This window comes from Diachasma alloeum, unplaced genomic scaffold (genome assembly GCF_001412515.2).
Source record: "Diachasma alloeum isolate Michigan unplaced genomic scaffold, Dall2.0 Dall_scaffold_00212, whole genome shotgun sequence".
NCBI classification, from domain to species: Eukaryota; Metazoa; Arthropoda; class Insecta; order Hymenoptera; family Braconidae; genus Diachasma; species Diachasma alloeum.
In genome coordinates, this window is record NW_021680377.1 from 866,559 (window position 1) to 882,302 (window position 15,744).

Consider the following 15,744-nt stretch of genomic DNA (forward strand, 5'->3'; position numbering starts at 1 on the left):
ATGTCGTATTTAGGCTTTTTTCCGGGGGAAAGTCGACTTTCGCCAAAATGGAATTTTTCCGCCGGGTGAAAGTTGATTCTGTATTTTCTGGCCCGCCTAATGCCCCTGCGCCCCTCCCTTGCCCCAGAAAAGCAGAAATAAAAATTTTTTTTTTTTCACCCCGAGTCCAAGTGTCGTATTTAGGCTTTTTTCCGGGGGAAAGTCGACTTTCGCCAAAATCGAATTTTTCCGCCGGGTGAACGTCGAATCTATATTTTCTGGCCCGCCTAATGCCCCTGCGCCCCTCCCTTGCCCCAGAAAAGCAGAAATAAAAATTTTTTTTTTTTCACCCCGAGTCCAAGTGTCGTATTTAGGCTTTTTTCCGGGGGAAAGTCGACTTTCGCCAAAATCGAATTTTTCCGCCGAGTGAAAGTCGAATCTGTATTTTCTGGCCCGCCTAATGCCACTGCGCCCCTCACTTGCACCCAGAAGTCCACACTCATCACCCCCGAGATCCCCTGCGCACCCCGCAAACCAAACAAATAAAACCAGAAACCCTAAAAAAAACAATAAGACTCTCATCTCCGAGAAAAAACGAGTATTAAATTTCCGTCGTTTGTTGTTGCAAGCATCTGCCACCAATATCCCCCAGCAATTACGTGCAACATCTTGCCACCAGTTCACCAGCCCACACTTTTTATCCCCTGATCACACTTTCAAGCCCACCACAGCATGAGAGAACAAAAGGGGAAAAAAAAATACAAAAAATAGGGAAAAATGAGTGGATGGAAAATAAAGAGAGGGAGAGAAACTGTGGAAAGTAATATCCCAGAGGAGGAACCACAGGAGCCACTGGTGTGTTCCGTTGATTCCATTGGCTTGGATAGCTTTCAGGAGCACGATGCCATTATATCCTGAGACAATAAATGAGCTTTCGCCATATTCCGAGCCGTTGATGGCATTATTCGTATCTCGAAGTTTGATTTACTTTCAATCTCGCCATGGATAAGGGAACAAAAATTCAGTGTCGTTTTAGGATTCATTGTCTCCTTATTTATTGACGCTGGAAGATGCCTGGGCTTCTTAAGTCAATATTGTTCCTAAAATTATCATCAACAAGTGGGAAAAGAATTAAAATAATTGACAGAATAATTGAAGACATTGATGACTGAAATTTCCAATGTCTTAAAATTTACTGTTTCATTTTCTTCCAATTTAGTGACGTTCTGAAATTATTGAGAGGGTTGAAAGGGTGATGAGGGTGGACGATGTCAAATTAATTTAAACACCATCGCAATATCAGAACTGCGTCAGAACCTCAAATATTATTCTAACGAAAAACAAATTTTCATCTGTAATTTTTCTCACTAAAATTCTTTCATTACTTTCCTCATTTCCTTCAAATTCTTCTTCATGACCGTCATTTCCAATGCAACTAAAAGTGGCAAGTGAAAAAATAAATGAAGTAATTGGAAAAACGCTTAAGTCTGAAGAAAGAATCCTCGCGTAAGACACCTAAAACGTTCAGAACGCACGTGAATGGTATTTTAAAACACAAACGTCTTAAAAAGGACACAAAAGTGCCTCCACTTCAGCCACTAGTTTTTCTAGTGAAGGCGAAAGGAGAAGAAACTCGGAAAATTAGAAACAGAGACAGACCTAATAGTTAGGATGAAGCATTGGACGTAATAAAAGTTGATGGGATTTTGGGGTGAGATGGAAAGAGCTGGAAAAAAAATAAAAAAACGCTTGTTGGCGTCCGGGAAGTACTGGTTTTAATGTTCCCCTGGTGTAACTGCATATTGGCTGTATTCCAGTGTTGCCGATACGACGGCAAAGTTTTTCCCCTTTTTTTACGGTTTTTTCAAAGTTTTTGGTGTTTCAATATTCTCGCTATTCCTGGGTATTTTGGTGTCAATAGGACGGGGAAAATTGGGTTTTATTGGAGCGTCTTGAGTGCACTTTTGCGGTGGAATGATCGAATTATGTAATTTAGTTCTTTGTAGGAGTTTTATGGGGAATTGGGTAGGCGGAAGAGGCGGGAATTTTATGACGGGAGTTTATGGGCTTTTTTGCGCGAGAAAGGTTTGAAGATGAAATTATTTGATAAATTATTTTATATTCCATTTTCAGGGCCTGGGGGAAATTTTCGACCCGATGAATGGTAATAGTGGGCAATTGCGAGTTTTGGAACTGGATAATTCTGAGATCGTGAAACGGTTTTGTGGAGAATTTTATTTTAATGGAATCCCTGAGGTCATCGCATATCAAAAAATTTCATACGCTCGATTTTTAGTCAATTTTTCATATTAAAAAAAATACCTACGTGAACTTTTCTGATTTCTGTCCCTCTCCACGAAATAATTGAACCGAAATTCAGTTTTTAAAAATGTTTTCATTCAATTGTCAATTAAATTGCGTGTGAAAAATTTGGAAAAAATCATAAATATTCAGCGGTTTGGAAATTCCATTTTGCACAGAATTATTATTTTTTCAATCATTCGTTGTTAATAAATAAATAATTGACATTGTCTAAACTTTGGGAAACCTTATTCTTTTATACATGAAATCGATGTCTGGTAAAATGAATAATTTGTTATGATTCCGAACAAATGATTCTTATGGTAGAAAATTGATTGTTTATAAATTATTTATAAAAGAAGCTCGTAAATTTAAAAAATGTCATTTTCTAATTATTGCATCAATCTTCCTCTAAAAGTAAACTTTCGAATTTTTTGTCAATATTTGAATAATAAAATCATTGTAAAATTTCTCGACTTAGGGTCAACTGGGGCTCAAACAAAAGCTCTGATCTAGACTACAAAAGTAGAAAAGTATGTCCAAAGAAATTTCCTGGAATTTCCGTGGAGCTGTCACTTGAAAAAATGTCCGTAAACCCCGTTAACAATGCGTGAAAATTAAAATCACCCAAAATAAATTCAAAATAGAATGCCCTCATCCCACCAATGACTCGTAAAACCCCATAGCCAACGCCAGATTGATGTTCCCCAGGTCTATTACACCGAGTAGTCCTGCTAAGTGGCTCGGCACTGAGCCCCTGGGCAACAGTTCACGATCCGAACGACCTGAGGGCCCGAGTTGGCGAGCAATTGGGCTGTTCAATGGACAATGAAGATGATGATATTGCCGATTGTCTGCGCGGTGTGCCACTCAGTGTTCTACTCAACGTCGAGCTCCCAGAGATCAAGTAAAATCGATGATCCCCGAGAAACAATCCCCTCCGAGATTACACATCGCCTTTCCGCCGGGCGCCCAATTGTCCCCGAAATAACGTATGGACGATCTTCATTGCAGGTTCATGCCGCGTGTGGGCCCAGCACTGCCGGTTGACCAAAATAATCCAGATCCTGGATTGGACATGGAGCGTGCCAGTGATGCCTTTATCAAAGTGCCACTGATACTCGGGGTAACTACCGCCGAGGCATGCTTTGACTTCAATGAGAATGAAATTCAATTTGGCATTGAGGAGGATCAGCGCAATCGTATACTCAGGACGTACATCAGAAATGCCTACTACTATCATTTGAATGAGATATTCTCCGCTGTACGCAATGAGTACACTGATTGGGACAAACCGACGCTGCATCCAATTAATATCAGGGAGTCGACGATGGAGGCTTTGAGCGATGGACACACCGTTGCTCCACTCGTCAGAATTGCGTTCTATCATGCGAGGAGGGGAGCGCAGACCTACTTCTTTCATTTCAGTTATCAGACGAAGGACAGCGTCTATCCTCAGGTAATTAGTGGGTTTTTTGTGTAGTTGGTATTGATTATTGGGCGGTAGAGGGCCATTGGAAATCGCTGGGGTGGTGTGATTCTTGTACTTGATTTTTTTCAATTGCGCTCTTCTTTTGGGTCAAAGACGAAGAATAAAAAGCTTTGGATTCTATTGGAATTTTTTTTTGTGTTTATTTACAGGGATTTTCTTTATTTTTTTATTTCTATTAATTTTGATGGAATAATTAATCTAAAAGTGACAATTTCTATTGATTTTAGTAATTTTATAATTTTTTTGTTAAAAAAAATAATGCAATTTCAAAGCGACAAATTCCGCTAAATTCCAAATTAATCAATTAATTTGAGATTCAAGAATATATTCACCCGAATTATCCTGATTTTCATTCGTTTTCATTAGACAATTACACTAAAATTGACAATTTCCATGAGCTTTATCAATTTTCCGATTTTTTTATTGAAAAAAAATGACAAAATTTCAGATTACACTAAAAGTTTAATGAAATTCAATATTCTTCACCACATATTCACCCGAATTATCCTGATTTTGATTAATTTTCATGGAATAGTTAAATTAAAATAGCCAATTTCTATTGATTTGTGAAATCCCCAAGGCCAACTCATTAAAGAAAACCGCCCCTAGTTAATCAGCCGTCATTACCTTAATTAACACCGCTCCATTAATTACTGCCCCATGTTTACACATCTCATAAAATCCTTATCACTCCTGCAGCGCACAACAGAGTATTCATACACGATAAATAAGAGGGCACACTCGATTCAGCCTGAAAGAACTCTTTTCTCTCCTTTCTTATGAACCAAAGATTCTTTATCTCCTTTACTTTTTTCCTGCATTTTCCCTTTTTTCGGTCTAGTTGTGGATAAGTTGGGTGAATGAGACTTTCTTTCACGTCAGATTCTGCACTCGAAATGGGCGGAAAGGAGAGGAGAGCGCGTGGCCCCACCGGAGGCGATGCTCAGACGCGAGTTTCTTTTGCCTTACCTCCAGTCCATATCCCAAAGTCCCTTTTATATCCATTATATACGAGGTCTCTTTATTTTTATTTTTATTTCTTTATACCAACGTTTTCTTCGCCGTTGATAAAAGCGTATGTGTGCAATTTTTATACCTTCGCCTCTGTAAAAGCACTCGGGAACACTTTTCAAACTGATGTGAGTGAAGGAGGCAAATGTTGTAAACCGTGTTGAGATTTTCTGGATTTATCATTTATAAGGTTCGTAAATTGTTATTCTCAAAGGAACAAACGGAAGGATTTTTTTCAGCTCGCAGGAAAATGAAATTGAAAGTTTTCCGTAGCTTGAAATTTCTGCAGAAACGAATTTTTTATTCAATTTTCAACTGCTTTGATAAAAAAAATGGACGACTGCACTTCGCAATTTTTTTAAACATTTTTTTTGTAGATTTTGATGTGACACAGACCGAGTTTTCAATTCTCTGGGATAAAACGAATGTATAGAGTTAAGAGACCAGTTAGCAAAATTTAATTGAAAAATCTTATTGCGTTGATAACATTGCAAATTTTGCAGTTAATTACGTGAAATTTAATTTAATTTATGATAAAAACCCAACATTAGTGTTCACCACCGCGATAATCGCAATTTCATAGGGAATAATCGTAAGTAGAATACATGAAAGTAGGGAAAGTGCAGGCGGAGCATTCAAACATCTATAACTACTCATTAGACGGATGAAGATATACTCAAATAGGCCCCATTGAGAAGCTCTTACCGAGTTTTCTCAAATGGCCCACTAGGCATTCCCGCTGGAGCGATTCCGCAGTAGATAAACCTCAGTTTATTCAAATTTTTTTGTAGATACGAATGCCTAGAATCGGCGAATAATAAAATATCGAATGCAATATTTATTCATGAATCAACACGTAATTTACATTATTATAAACTCTTATTCAATTCAATTTATTTAATTTGACCCTTGTGACCTTTATTTTGATGCTTTTGACCCTTAATCTGACGCTCACGACTCTTCATTTCGAGTGCCAAATTTTTATCACAAACTTTTTACGAAGAATTTCTTTTGCAAAAAATCACAATAGAATAGTTCACACTGATAATTCTGTATTTGCATTAAACGTTCAATTGAAACATGAAATTCTAAAGTTTTGACGCTTTATGGATTTATTAAATCGCCATGAAAGTGAGTGGTGAAGCATAGGTCCATGAATTTAGCTCGAAGGCAAACAAGTTTTCGTGAAGAGACGATGCCTTGACGGCAGTATTTAAGGGAAAATCGGGAGGGAGGTGGGTGGGAAGAATAAGAAGTGAGTGGCGAAGAGAATAGGGAGAGGAAGCGGGGAGTGAGCCACTTAGGACTACGGGTTAACTCCATTAAATCGGTGGATGAAAGGGAGTGGGGGATCAAGCCGTTCACCCTTCACTATCCACCAAAGTTTACAGAAGACGCTTTTGGGTGAAAACCCACCCTTTCAGCCTTGCACTCCACACTTCATTTCATCAAGACCGACCTCTCTCTAGCCTTTACCGATCTCCCAACCCCTTTTTTGCGCCGGACTTTGCATGTACAAGATTCGGGGTCTTATCGAGAGTTCAGATAAGATTGGAATTACCGAGTTTTTATGATTAAACAAATTGGGGAAAGAGTTAATGAGGATGGAATATAAATGAGGACGAGTTTTAACTTTTGACGTTTTTCGCAGTTTACTCGTTTTAAAAGTTGAGTGGGAATTAGGAAAGTTTCGTTTATCGAGGGCAATTGGGAAAATCTAATTTTAAAATTCATCAATTCTATTTTATTTCGCCAAAAAACAAAAATAAATTTTATTTTTGTTCAACGATTGATGAATGTTTGGGATCAGTTCGTCAAATGACGGTTTTTTATTATTAAATATGTTGGGGGAAGAGTTGATAGGATGGAATATAAATGAGGACGACTTTTACCCCTTGACTTTTTCCGCAGTTTACTCATTTAAAAACTAATTAGGAATTAAGGAAGTTTCATTAATCGAGAGTAATTGGGGAAATTTAATTTATGTTACGGTAAAAGTTGGAGTTTTTAATTCTGCTCGTTCGGAATTTTAAGGAAGTAGGAGGGTCTTCTGTTTGATACTGATTATATTGCGAATTTATGGAGTTTCTTGAATGAAATCTGTTGAGTATGAATTCACCAATTCCGTTTTATTCCAGCAAAAATAAAAAATACATGAAATTAATTTTATGCAGTAATTTTTATCAAGGATAGAATATAAATAAGGACGATTTTTACCCCTCAACTAATTAGGAATAAAAAATTTCATTAATCGTGAGTAATTGGAAAAATTTAACTTACGTCACGGTAAAAGTTCGAGTTTTTTATTCCGTTCTTCCGGAATTTTAAGGGAATCCCAGGGTCTCCAGTTTGATACTGATTATACCCTTAATTTATGCAGTTTCACGAATAAAATTTTCATTCCCTATATTTCCCGAGTTGGCAATTAAGTTTTCAATCCACAAAAAAGCAAAGATAAATTGTCTCTTTGTTCAGCGGCTGGGTAGTGTTCGCGGTGAGGATATCGCCTATATCTTCGGCCTGCCGCTCATCTCAGGCGGTCCTTTCTTCCCCCTAAATTACAGCAGACAGGATCAAGGAGTTTCCGAAGCTGTTCTAACATTTTTCACAAACTTCGCTAAGACTGGAAATCCAAACGCCCCCCACAACATTGAATCCGTGGACTACGGTACTGTTAAAGAAAAAGCACGTTTTCGTGGTCTCACGTGGGATCAGTACGAGACTGGCTCGCAATTCTACTTAACAATAGGTGAGTTCTCTTATTTTTTTTCCTCCACTAAAACGAGGAAAAGGACTTGATCGTAATTCGAGGGTTTTACGTTCAGCGCAAAAACCGAGAATAAAGAGCCACTACCGGGGTCATAAAATGGCAGTGTGGCTCAATCTCATTCCCCAGCTTCATCAGCCCGGTGACGAGGACGTATCGATGCGTCATCATCACTTCAGGGAGCATGGGGACCACCTCTATGCGGGTAAATAAGCAAATTATTTCATGATATGCATGCAGCTGTATTACTGATTGCCAATCCCCGACAGAGAGAATAAGCTTTTGGGATCTGTATTCAAACAGAGGAACACGTTTATTTCATGGAGATAACGTGCAAAAAAATGAATAGAAAAATATAGGGAATTCTGGCGAAACTAGAAGATTTTGGCGAAAAATTCCGCGTTTTTTTTTCGATAGAAATGTTTAATGGAATATATTCTATAGAAAAAATCAATGGAATTCACGAAATTCCTGAACTTAAATTTTCTGAGTTATTTTGGTCGATTATAAAAATAATTAAAAATTAAGAAAAAAAAGCGGAAAAAATTGGAAAAATTCATGTCGCCGAATTTCTGTAGAATAAATTGAATATAAAGACGATATTCTACCGGATTTTTTCGATAAACGAATTTCCATTGAACCCCAAAAACTATTGGAAAATAGTGATATTGAATAACTGGAACAAATCCTTGAATTTCCAACACCCGAGTTCAACGAAATTCGTTGAAATATCATTGTATCCAATTCCTCAGTCTGTCACCTCCTCTCTTTCCCCAGGCGCAGTACGTGATGAATGGCACACCCCAGTGCCCCTAATAGCCACAACGCGTAGCAGTACATCATCAACCACCTGCACAACATCAATATCCGAGGGCTCGAGCACCCCCGACGTAACGTCAGTCTTAAACGAGAGAAAAGACAGTTACGAGCAGCTCGCATCTCGCCAGTTCTACAGTACAACGACAGCCCTGGCGATAACAGTGGGTGTAGGCTGCATCCTCCTCGTCCTAAACATGTTGATATTCGCTGGTATTTACTACCAGCGGGACAGAGACAAGAAGCGAGCAGCCCTGGAGTGCATGTCGAACGGTCAGGAGTCGCTGCCGATGACGACGAGACCGACGAACAAAACCACCGACAATCCACCGCCCTCTCAGGAGCCCCCGCCCTCGTACACGACCCTGGCTCGTCCCCCCACAATTCAGGAGTCCCCAATCGAGGACCCTGGCCACGAGGAGGGCCTGGAGGAGCGCCAGGACGAGGATGTTCACGAAAACAACAGGGAAATCGTTGGCAATTCCGTTCACAAGGACACAACACCCCCCAAACCACCCACGAGGACCACCAGCTCTCTGAGCACTGGTGGCACCATCAAGAAACGAGTTCAAATACAAGAAATATCTGTATAGCATTAGGGAATGCCCCAGGGGGGCAACAAACCCAAGCACGTCACATTCGTCGAGGTCGACGAACAGGTCGAAGACACCAGATTCTAAAGAAACAATCGTTTGTGCTTGGATCATTAATTTTTGTACTCTGATTGTGACCTATTGTTTGTGGATACTATCGATCAGTACGATATTATACATTGGACCAATCTGAATTATTACAGTGGCTAGGATGTAACTTCATTGAGTAATTAACATTGACTTTAAATTGTGTCTCGTGTGAGTGGCTCGAGTGAACAGGGAGTGAGCTAGTTTATTTCTGGTGGTGGAGTGAAACAACTGCCGCGATTTGGGGACTATCCATTGCTCTTGAGAGTGCTTTTTCCATTTCGGGGAGGAGGACTATTGATTGTAATCGCACCATCTTTTCATATGCAAATGAGTAATTGTGGTTTAGAGGTTTTGCTGATAAGAATGTCTTTCTATTTGAGGTAAAACGTCGTATGGTAACAGTATGAATAAAAGATTTTTCTTTAGAAATTAATGATTTTTGTGGTTTATTGATCATTAGTTAATTTTTTATTAAATATGGGAATGAGTAATTTCATAATTACCTATTGATCCTATTATTTCAGTCGTGAAATTAGAAACACGAATAAATTCTTGACGTCTTCACTGTATGAATTAAATTCTTTTATGAATTTCCACAAATTCCACGTGGATTTTAACATTTTGCTTCACAGGTGAAGCTGATGGACATCTTCAATACTCCGAAGGGCAGAGGAAAATATTTGTAAATTACAATACGATAACAATAAACACGAATTTATAAAGCTCATGAATTTTAATTAAACTGAGATATACATATTCTCTTCTGTCACTTTTCTTAAGATAATGGTATTTAAATCCTGAGTAGAAATTATGGGATAGAGAGGCTTGGTTTTCCCAACCAAGGAACGTAAGGAATTATGAGAACAAGAACGAAAAACATTGATTTGTTATGTTTAACAAAAAGTAGTAAAAGTTACTTATGAAGTCTTGGCAGCTTTCTTGGATGGGGAGTCGCGGATGGGACTGCCTCCCCTCTTCTTGCCTCTGGCACCTCCACCGCGTCCTGCAGATTGAAATGAATATTCAATTAATTCAAAGTCAACAGAATAATTTTTTTCTCTCCACAATTGATGGGAGTTGATCATCAGTTTTTCTAAGTTTTTTTCAACTCAGCGAGATCCTTGAGATCCCTCAGTATTAGCATGGCAATTCATCACGTGATCAGTTTTCAGAGGAAATAAAAATTAGAATTGAAAATCAATATAATTTTCGAATATAAAAAATGAATGAATAAAACAATTTGAATGGGATTATTCGTGGAAATCTGGATGATAAATAATGGAAAGGGAATTTACCTCTCTTTGATCGACCACGTTTGTTGTTCTTTATTTTCTGCTTCTTCTGGTTCATCTGTCCCTTGACTTTCTTCAGGTACTCTTCCTCCTCCTCACCCTCCACGAGTCTGAAACTCAGTGTAGACTCATTTACTGTGAGCTGAAATGAAAGAAAAATAATTAACGAATTATTTTCCATTATTTATTTGATTTTTGTTCAAGATTTTTTTTTGAAAACTCCATACGGAAATTTTTTCGACTAATCTGATTGAAAATTTTACCTCTTTGTCGGTGAATTTTTTCAGAATCTTCGTAGCAGTGCCCTCTCCATGAAAACGTATCTTGCCCTCTGAGTTTCCCTTCTCATAATCCATAAAGGCAATTTCTTCTGGAATGAGTTCTGCGAGCTTGACCACAGCTTCCTTGATGTCCTCTCTTAGAGTGTCGTCCCCAGCTCCTGTGAAACTTAAAACTGCGCCTTTGGGCAAGACAGTGTCGTCTTCAGGGTCCTCAGCCTCCATTACTTCTTCCTCCTAGTGACAAAAACGAAAATACATCGATTGTGAGAAATAAATTTACATGAGAATAAATTCCTGGATTGCACTATTAGTTATGGGGTTTTACCTTCTCAGTCTTCTTTCCCTTTCCATCTCTCTTGCTTTTCCTCTCCTCAATTTCCTTCTTCTTCTCAACCAAGTAATCATTCTTCCACTTCCTGATGAGCTCCTTGTCTCCATATTTAACAGACTCCCTAGCCATGAAATCTTTAGCACCCTCCAGGGTCGTGAACTGGATGAATATTGAACCTTTGAAGAAGAATTGATTCTTTTCTTTGTCGGGATACCTCCTCATCTGAACAAAAACAATTCAACTTCCATAAAAATGTCATAATTTCATTTTTCTCAAACTGAATCATTATCAAGACGATAAAATAATAATGCCAGTCAGACATTTCAATTATTAATTGAACTATTGAATCAGTGAAGTGATGAAACGATTCAATTTGTCACAACAAATAACTGTAGAAGAAAAGTTTAAAAAATTTTCAAGTATCCGTTCGAGTTAAGAACGAACTCATGTTCAAAAATGAAAAACTACTCACGAAAATAGTCTCATGAGGCTGAAAGTCCTTGAAGAATTCCTTGAGAACCTGGACGGTGGTCCCCTGCAGAGGGAAGCCCTTGCAGTAAACAGACCTCTCCTCCTGTGCCTTTTTGTAAGCCTCATCGTAGACAGGCAGTGGCTTCTCTGGACTGCGTCTGATCTTCTTCCTGTCCTCTGAGATCTCCATGAGTTCACTGTCCTCAAGGGCCTTCAGGATGGTCTCCACGTTCTGACTGATTGACGCCAGAGCTTTGAACTTCAGCATTATGCTCATTGGAATCCATCCCTCGTCGAGTTTCACTTGGTCAATGAGGAACTTATCTCGCTGCATGTTACAGTCACCGAAGTAAAACTGAATAAATTGAAGGAAAGTGTTTAGTAGCATCACTAAATAAAATAGTGTATTCGATTATTTTATTAAATTTAAATTTAGAAATAAATTGAATATGATAACTCTTTAAATTTTTTTCCGTTGTATTCAATCATTTCATTTTTAATGGACTATTAAAATTGTTTAACTAAAATTTTAAGGAATTTCATAATTAAAAATTCACAATTTCATTAAAAAAATCAATGAAAACTGGAAAATTTCAGTTCAACTGCCCCACAAGAAAACAATAACTAGAATTTTTTGATGCAAGGTTTTTAGCCTAAAAAAATATTTGTGCCCCAAGAGAAGCTGTATTAGTGAGGTTAGACAGGCCGATTGGGCACTGGCATAATTCTCACCTCGATCTGTGATTTAATCTTCTCCAAAAGCTCTGGAGTAACTTCCTCTGGGGTTTCATCAGACTTCTCCGCCTCCTCGGCGGCTTTCTCACCCTCATTTTCCTTAGTTTCCTCGCCCTCAGGTTTTGCCTCTGCCACCGGCTTCTCCTCCGGGGCCGCCTCTGGCTTCTCCTCCGAGGCTACCTCTGGTTTCTCCTCAGATTTACCGTTCTCCATCGCAGATCCAGTGATTTTTATTCGTACAAAAATATTTCCGGAGGTTATCTGAGCGATTTATCACTACTTTGGGGGTTTGATGGCTCGGGGTGGCTTTTTTTACGGACTTTTGCGTCTCGTAAACACGTGTTAAACCGCACGCCTGCACGAGCCAAACAAATCGGAGGTGAAACACGATAGGAAGTGACGTCATGCCGTCATGATGATTCGTTCATTTAGTTCGAGAAACCGCCGCGCGGGCTGCGCCGCGCGCGTGCGCGACGCCATTCGGGGTACAAGATGGCGAGAGCGAGTTTGGAGAAGGACGCGTGCCACGGAGCTGTTTTTATGAATAAATTGACGAAAAAGGATTGATTGAACAGGGAGGAAGTGTTATTTGACTGTAAATAGGGAGTTTAATTGTTTTATCGGTGGATTTTTGGGGTTTTGGAGGTGTGGGGGAGACAAAGGATTCGGCGTCATGAGTTTGGTGGCAACATGTGGGAGTTGGACAAGGACACAAAGGCTACAGTTTCGTTTTTATCGTGGAATTAATTGAAAATGATTGACTGAAGAGGGTCGAAGTGGTTTTTTTCTGAAAATGGTGAGTTTAATTGGTTGATTGGTGGGCTTTTGGGGGTTTGGAGGTGTTGGGGAGACAAAGGATTCTGTTTCGTGAGTTTGATGCAACCGGCGTCTGTTGGACAAGGACAATTGCTAGTTTTGTTTTTATAGAGAAATTAATGGACAACAATTGATTGAAAAGGGTTGAAGTTCTTTAAAGAAATAGTGAGTTCAATTATTTAATTGAGGGATTTTTGGAGATGTGTTGGACAAGGACAATTGCCACAGTTTTGTTTTTAAAGAGAAATTAACGGACGATAATTGACTGAAAAGGGTTGAAGTGTTTTTTTTTTAAAACAGTGAGTTTAATTATTTAACTGATGGATTTTTGGGGTTTTGGAGGTGTAGGGGAGACAAAGGATTCGATTGGACAAGGACAGTTGTCACAGTTTTGTTTTTATTAAAGAGAAATTGATGGACAATAATTGACTGAAAACTGTGGAAGTGTTGGTTTTTTGTGAATAGTGAGTGCAATTGTGTGATAAGTGGTTTTTTGGTGGTTTTTTGGTGAATTTTTGGTGCTTCGAAGGTGTGCAGGAGACAACGCAGCCCTCGGTTATGTGAGTTTGTGCTAATCTTCAATTTTTGCATGTTTTGCATGATTTTTGCATTTTTTGAAACAGACCAGAATTATAATTTTTTTATTCTGGCGAAATGAAATATTCGTTTTATAAAAACAGCGTAAATGAATATTTAGTTTGTAGTTCTAGCCCAGTCGAGGGTTTTGTTTGAATATTTTTGCGTCGACTTCACTTCCGGAAGTGTTGTATTTGCGCGCGAGACTTCAAAGGAGTGATTTTATTCGTAGGAAAAATATTACTCGTCGGGTATTATTTTAATCTCATCGGCTAGTCCGAGAGACGCCAGCGAAATAAGATGAAATACTCAAACAAATACTTAATAATTAAATTAAAATGATTGATCTCAATCGATGGGAATATTCTGTAGATTTTCCCTGTGATCTGCCCCTCCCTCCAATCGTCGATCTCCTGAACTGAAAAAAATGATTTAAAAAAAACGAATAATTCAAGCTTTAATAGCATTTTTTTCATTTTTTATTCATGACAACTGGCAAAAAATTAACGAAACCTTAGAATTAGAATAGAAAAATCAACGTCTGCAATTCTTTCCCAATGGATCCTGATCATCATTAATTTTCACTTCACAGCTATCTTGCTTAACTTCATCTCCCTCCCCTTCATCAACTTCACCATTCACTTCCTCCGTTCTTTCGTCCTCAGGATTTCTTTCATCCGACGTCTCCTCATCCTTCCCCCGTTTCGAATTCTTCTTCGATCCAGATTTCTTGTACTTATTTTTCTTCTTGTTTTTCTTCTCACTTTCTCGCGACGAAGTTTCGTCCTCGTTCACATCCTCTTCAATATTTTTTCGCTTATTTTTATTCTTCTTCGAGGATTTTTGCTTTTTATGCTTCCTGGGCTTGCTCTCCTCGCTCTCCAGTGAATCCTCATCGTCAGAGGACTGGGATTTCTTAATTTTGTTCTTCTTCGATGGCTTCAACGAAGAGGGCTCCTTCTCACGTGGTGGAGGCTCTTCGTCGTCATCGTCAGACGCGTCGCGATCATTCTCAGTTGACGACTCATTCTTCCTCGATTTTTTTTGCTTCTTCCTAGACGTTTCGGTTTTCTCGACCCTACGCTCTCCAACAGATTTATCCTCATCATTCTTCAAATCTGCTTCCTCGTTATCCTCATCATCTTCCGGGCTGTTCTCCACCGATTTCTGTTTATTATCTTTATCTCGCCTTCTCTCATTCAGCTTAACTTTTGATTTTTTAGAGGCCTTTTCCTCACTGCTGTCATTGATTACAAATTAATTAATGATAGAAGGAGTATTTTCGATATTTGGATAGTTTATTTATTTACCTGAATTCATAACTCTCTACGTCCCGCTTCTTTTTTTTGTATTCCTTTTTTGCTGAACCAATTTCAGTCATCAGTAGTACACAAACAATTACAGCGAACACAATAGCGAAACTAAATAAAAAAGGAAAATTAAGGTCACAAAATTAATTGAGAACTGGAAAAAAATGAACATTAAAAGATTTTCACTCAAATTTCCTGTACACTCCTTGGAAATTCTTATCACACAAATTCCACTGGAATTTTGAGGAATTTCGTCGTGAAAAATCCAAAATTTTATGGAAAAATCAGTGGAAATTAGGAAATTCCCAGAGATATATTTTTAAATTGTCAATTAATTGAACATTCAACAAAGTTTAGCAGTACATATTCATTTTTTTATCATCTCATCCTCCTGCTGCTCAAAAATGTGAAATTTCGTTGAATATTCACTTTCCAAAAAATTACTACTCAACTGTCCGCAAAATTTCAATTTTTTTCCAACATTTTTTGAAGTATTGCTTTACTCACCGCATCTTAGAACGAATAATTCATTAATTCCAATCAACAACTCGAATAATTCCCCATAAACTCTTAGAATCGTTGCGGTACGTCTATTCAAGCCTCACAAAACAGAATAATTCGTTGCGCAGTCCTTTATACTCCCGATACGACTCAAATTCACCTAGTGACTGATAATCCCACAGCAAATATAATAACTCCAATCTGTTATGACTCTCCTAGTCCCCAGAGGACGACGATCTGATGAATTTGAGACGTTGAATAACGCGATAAAGGGGTCAGAGTTGTATTCCACGGAATGTTTTCCCTGAAATCCAACGTTCATTCAATTTTTTCAATACGGAAAATCTCTGATACCATCTGCAAATATTCACGACCGAGCTAT

General features: G+C 38.4%; 3 protein-coding genes and 1 non-coding gene across 6 annotated transcripts in view; 1 reads left to right on the plus strand and 3 right to left on the minus strand.

The window, feature by feature from the left end:
• LOC107036915 (neuroligin-4, X-linked) overlaps positions 1-9,482 on the plus strand; it is a 79,551-nt gene extending 70,069 nt beyond the window's left edge. For both annotated transcript variants that reach the window (XM_015255168.1, XM_015255169.1), the window contains exons 6-10: positions 2,992-3,187; positions 3,295-3,739; positions 7,259-7,532; positions 7,609-7,755; positions 8,328-9,482. In XM_015255168.1, coding sequence (XP_015110654.1) covers positions 2,992-3,187; positions 3,295-3,739; positions 7,259-7,532; positions 7,609-7,755; positions 8,328-8,959 — 1,694 coding nt within the window. In that variant the 3' untranslated portion in view covers positions 8,960-9,482. The remainder of the gene's footprint in view (positions 1-2,991; positions 3,188-3,294; positions 3,740-7,258; positions 7,533-7,608; positions 7,756-8,327) is intronic.
• Positions 9,483-9,763: 281 nt separating this feature from the next.
• LOC107036926 (la protein homolog) lies at positions 9,764-12,554 on the minus strand. The gene is made up of 6 exons (XM_015255190.1): positions 12,157-12,554; positions 11,426-11,779; positions 10,948-11,175; positions 10,605-10,856; positions 10,345-10,483; positions 9,764-10,052 (listed from the first exon to the last, which is right to left on the minus strand). The coding sequence occupies exons 1-6, from the start codon at positions 12,370-12,372 to the stop codon at positions 9,967-9,969; spliced, it is 1,275 nt and encodes a 424-aa protein (XP_015110676.1). The 5' UTR covers positions 12,373-12,554; the 3' UTR covers positions 9,764-9,966.
• On the minus strand, positions 10,129-10,211 carry LOC114841138. Its single transcript, XR_003783025.1, has one exon. It is a non-coding gene; the product is annotated as a small nucleolar RNA U6-53/MBII-28 (small nucleolar RNA).
• A 1,446-nt stretch (positions 12,555-14,000) lies between the features above and the next one.
• Positions 14,001-15,634, minus strand: LOC107036927 (ABC transporter F family member 4). 2 transcript variants are annotated; one of them, XM_015255192.2, is made up of 3 exons: positions 15,369-15,634; positions 14,862-14,972; positions 14,001-14,788 (listed from the first exon to the last, which is right to left on the minus strand). In XM_015255192.2, the coding sequence occupies exons 1-3, from the start codon at positions 15,371-15,373 to the stop codon at positions 14,086-14,088; spliced, it is 819 nt and encodes a 272-aa protein (XP_015110678.1). In that variant the 5' UTR covers positions 15,374-15,634; the 3' UTR covers positions 14,001-14,085. The 2 variants fall into 2 exon arrangements, with proteins under 2 accessions (XP_015110678.1, XP_015110677.1); XM_015255191.2 differs by having other exon boundaries at positions 14,001-14,791; positions 15,369-15,633.
• Between the last annotated feature and the right edge of the window lie 110 nt (positions 15,635-15,744).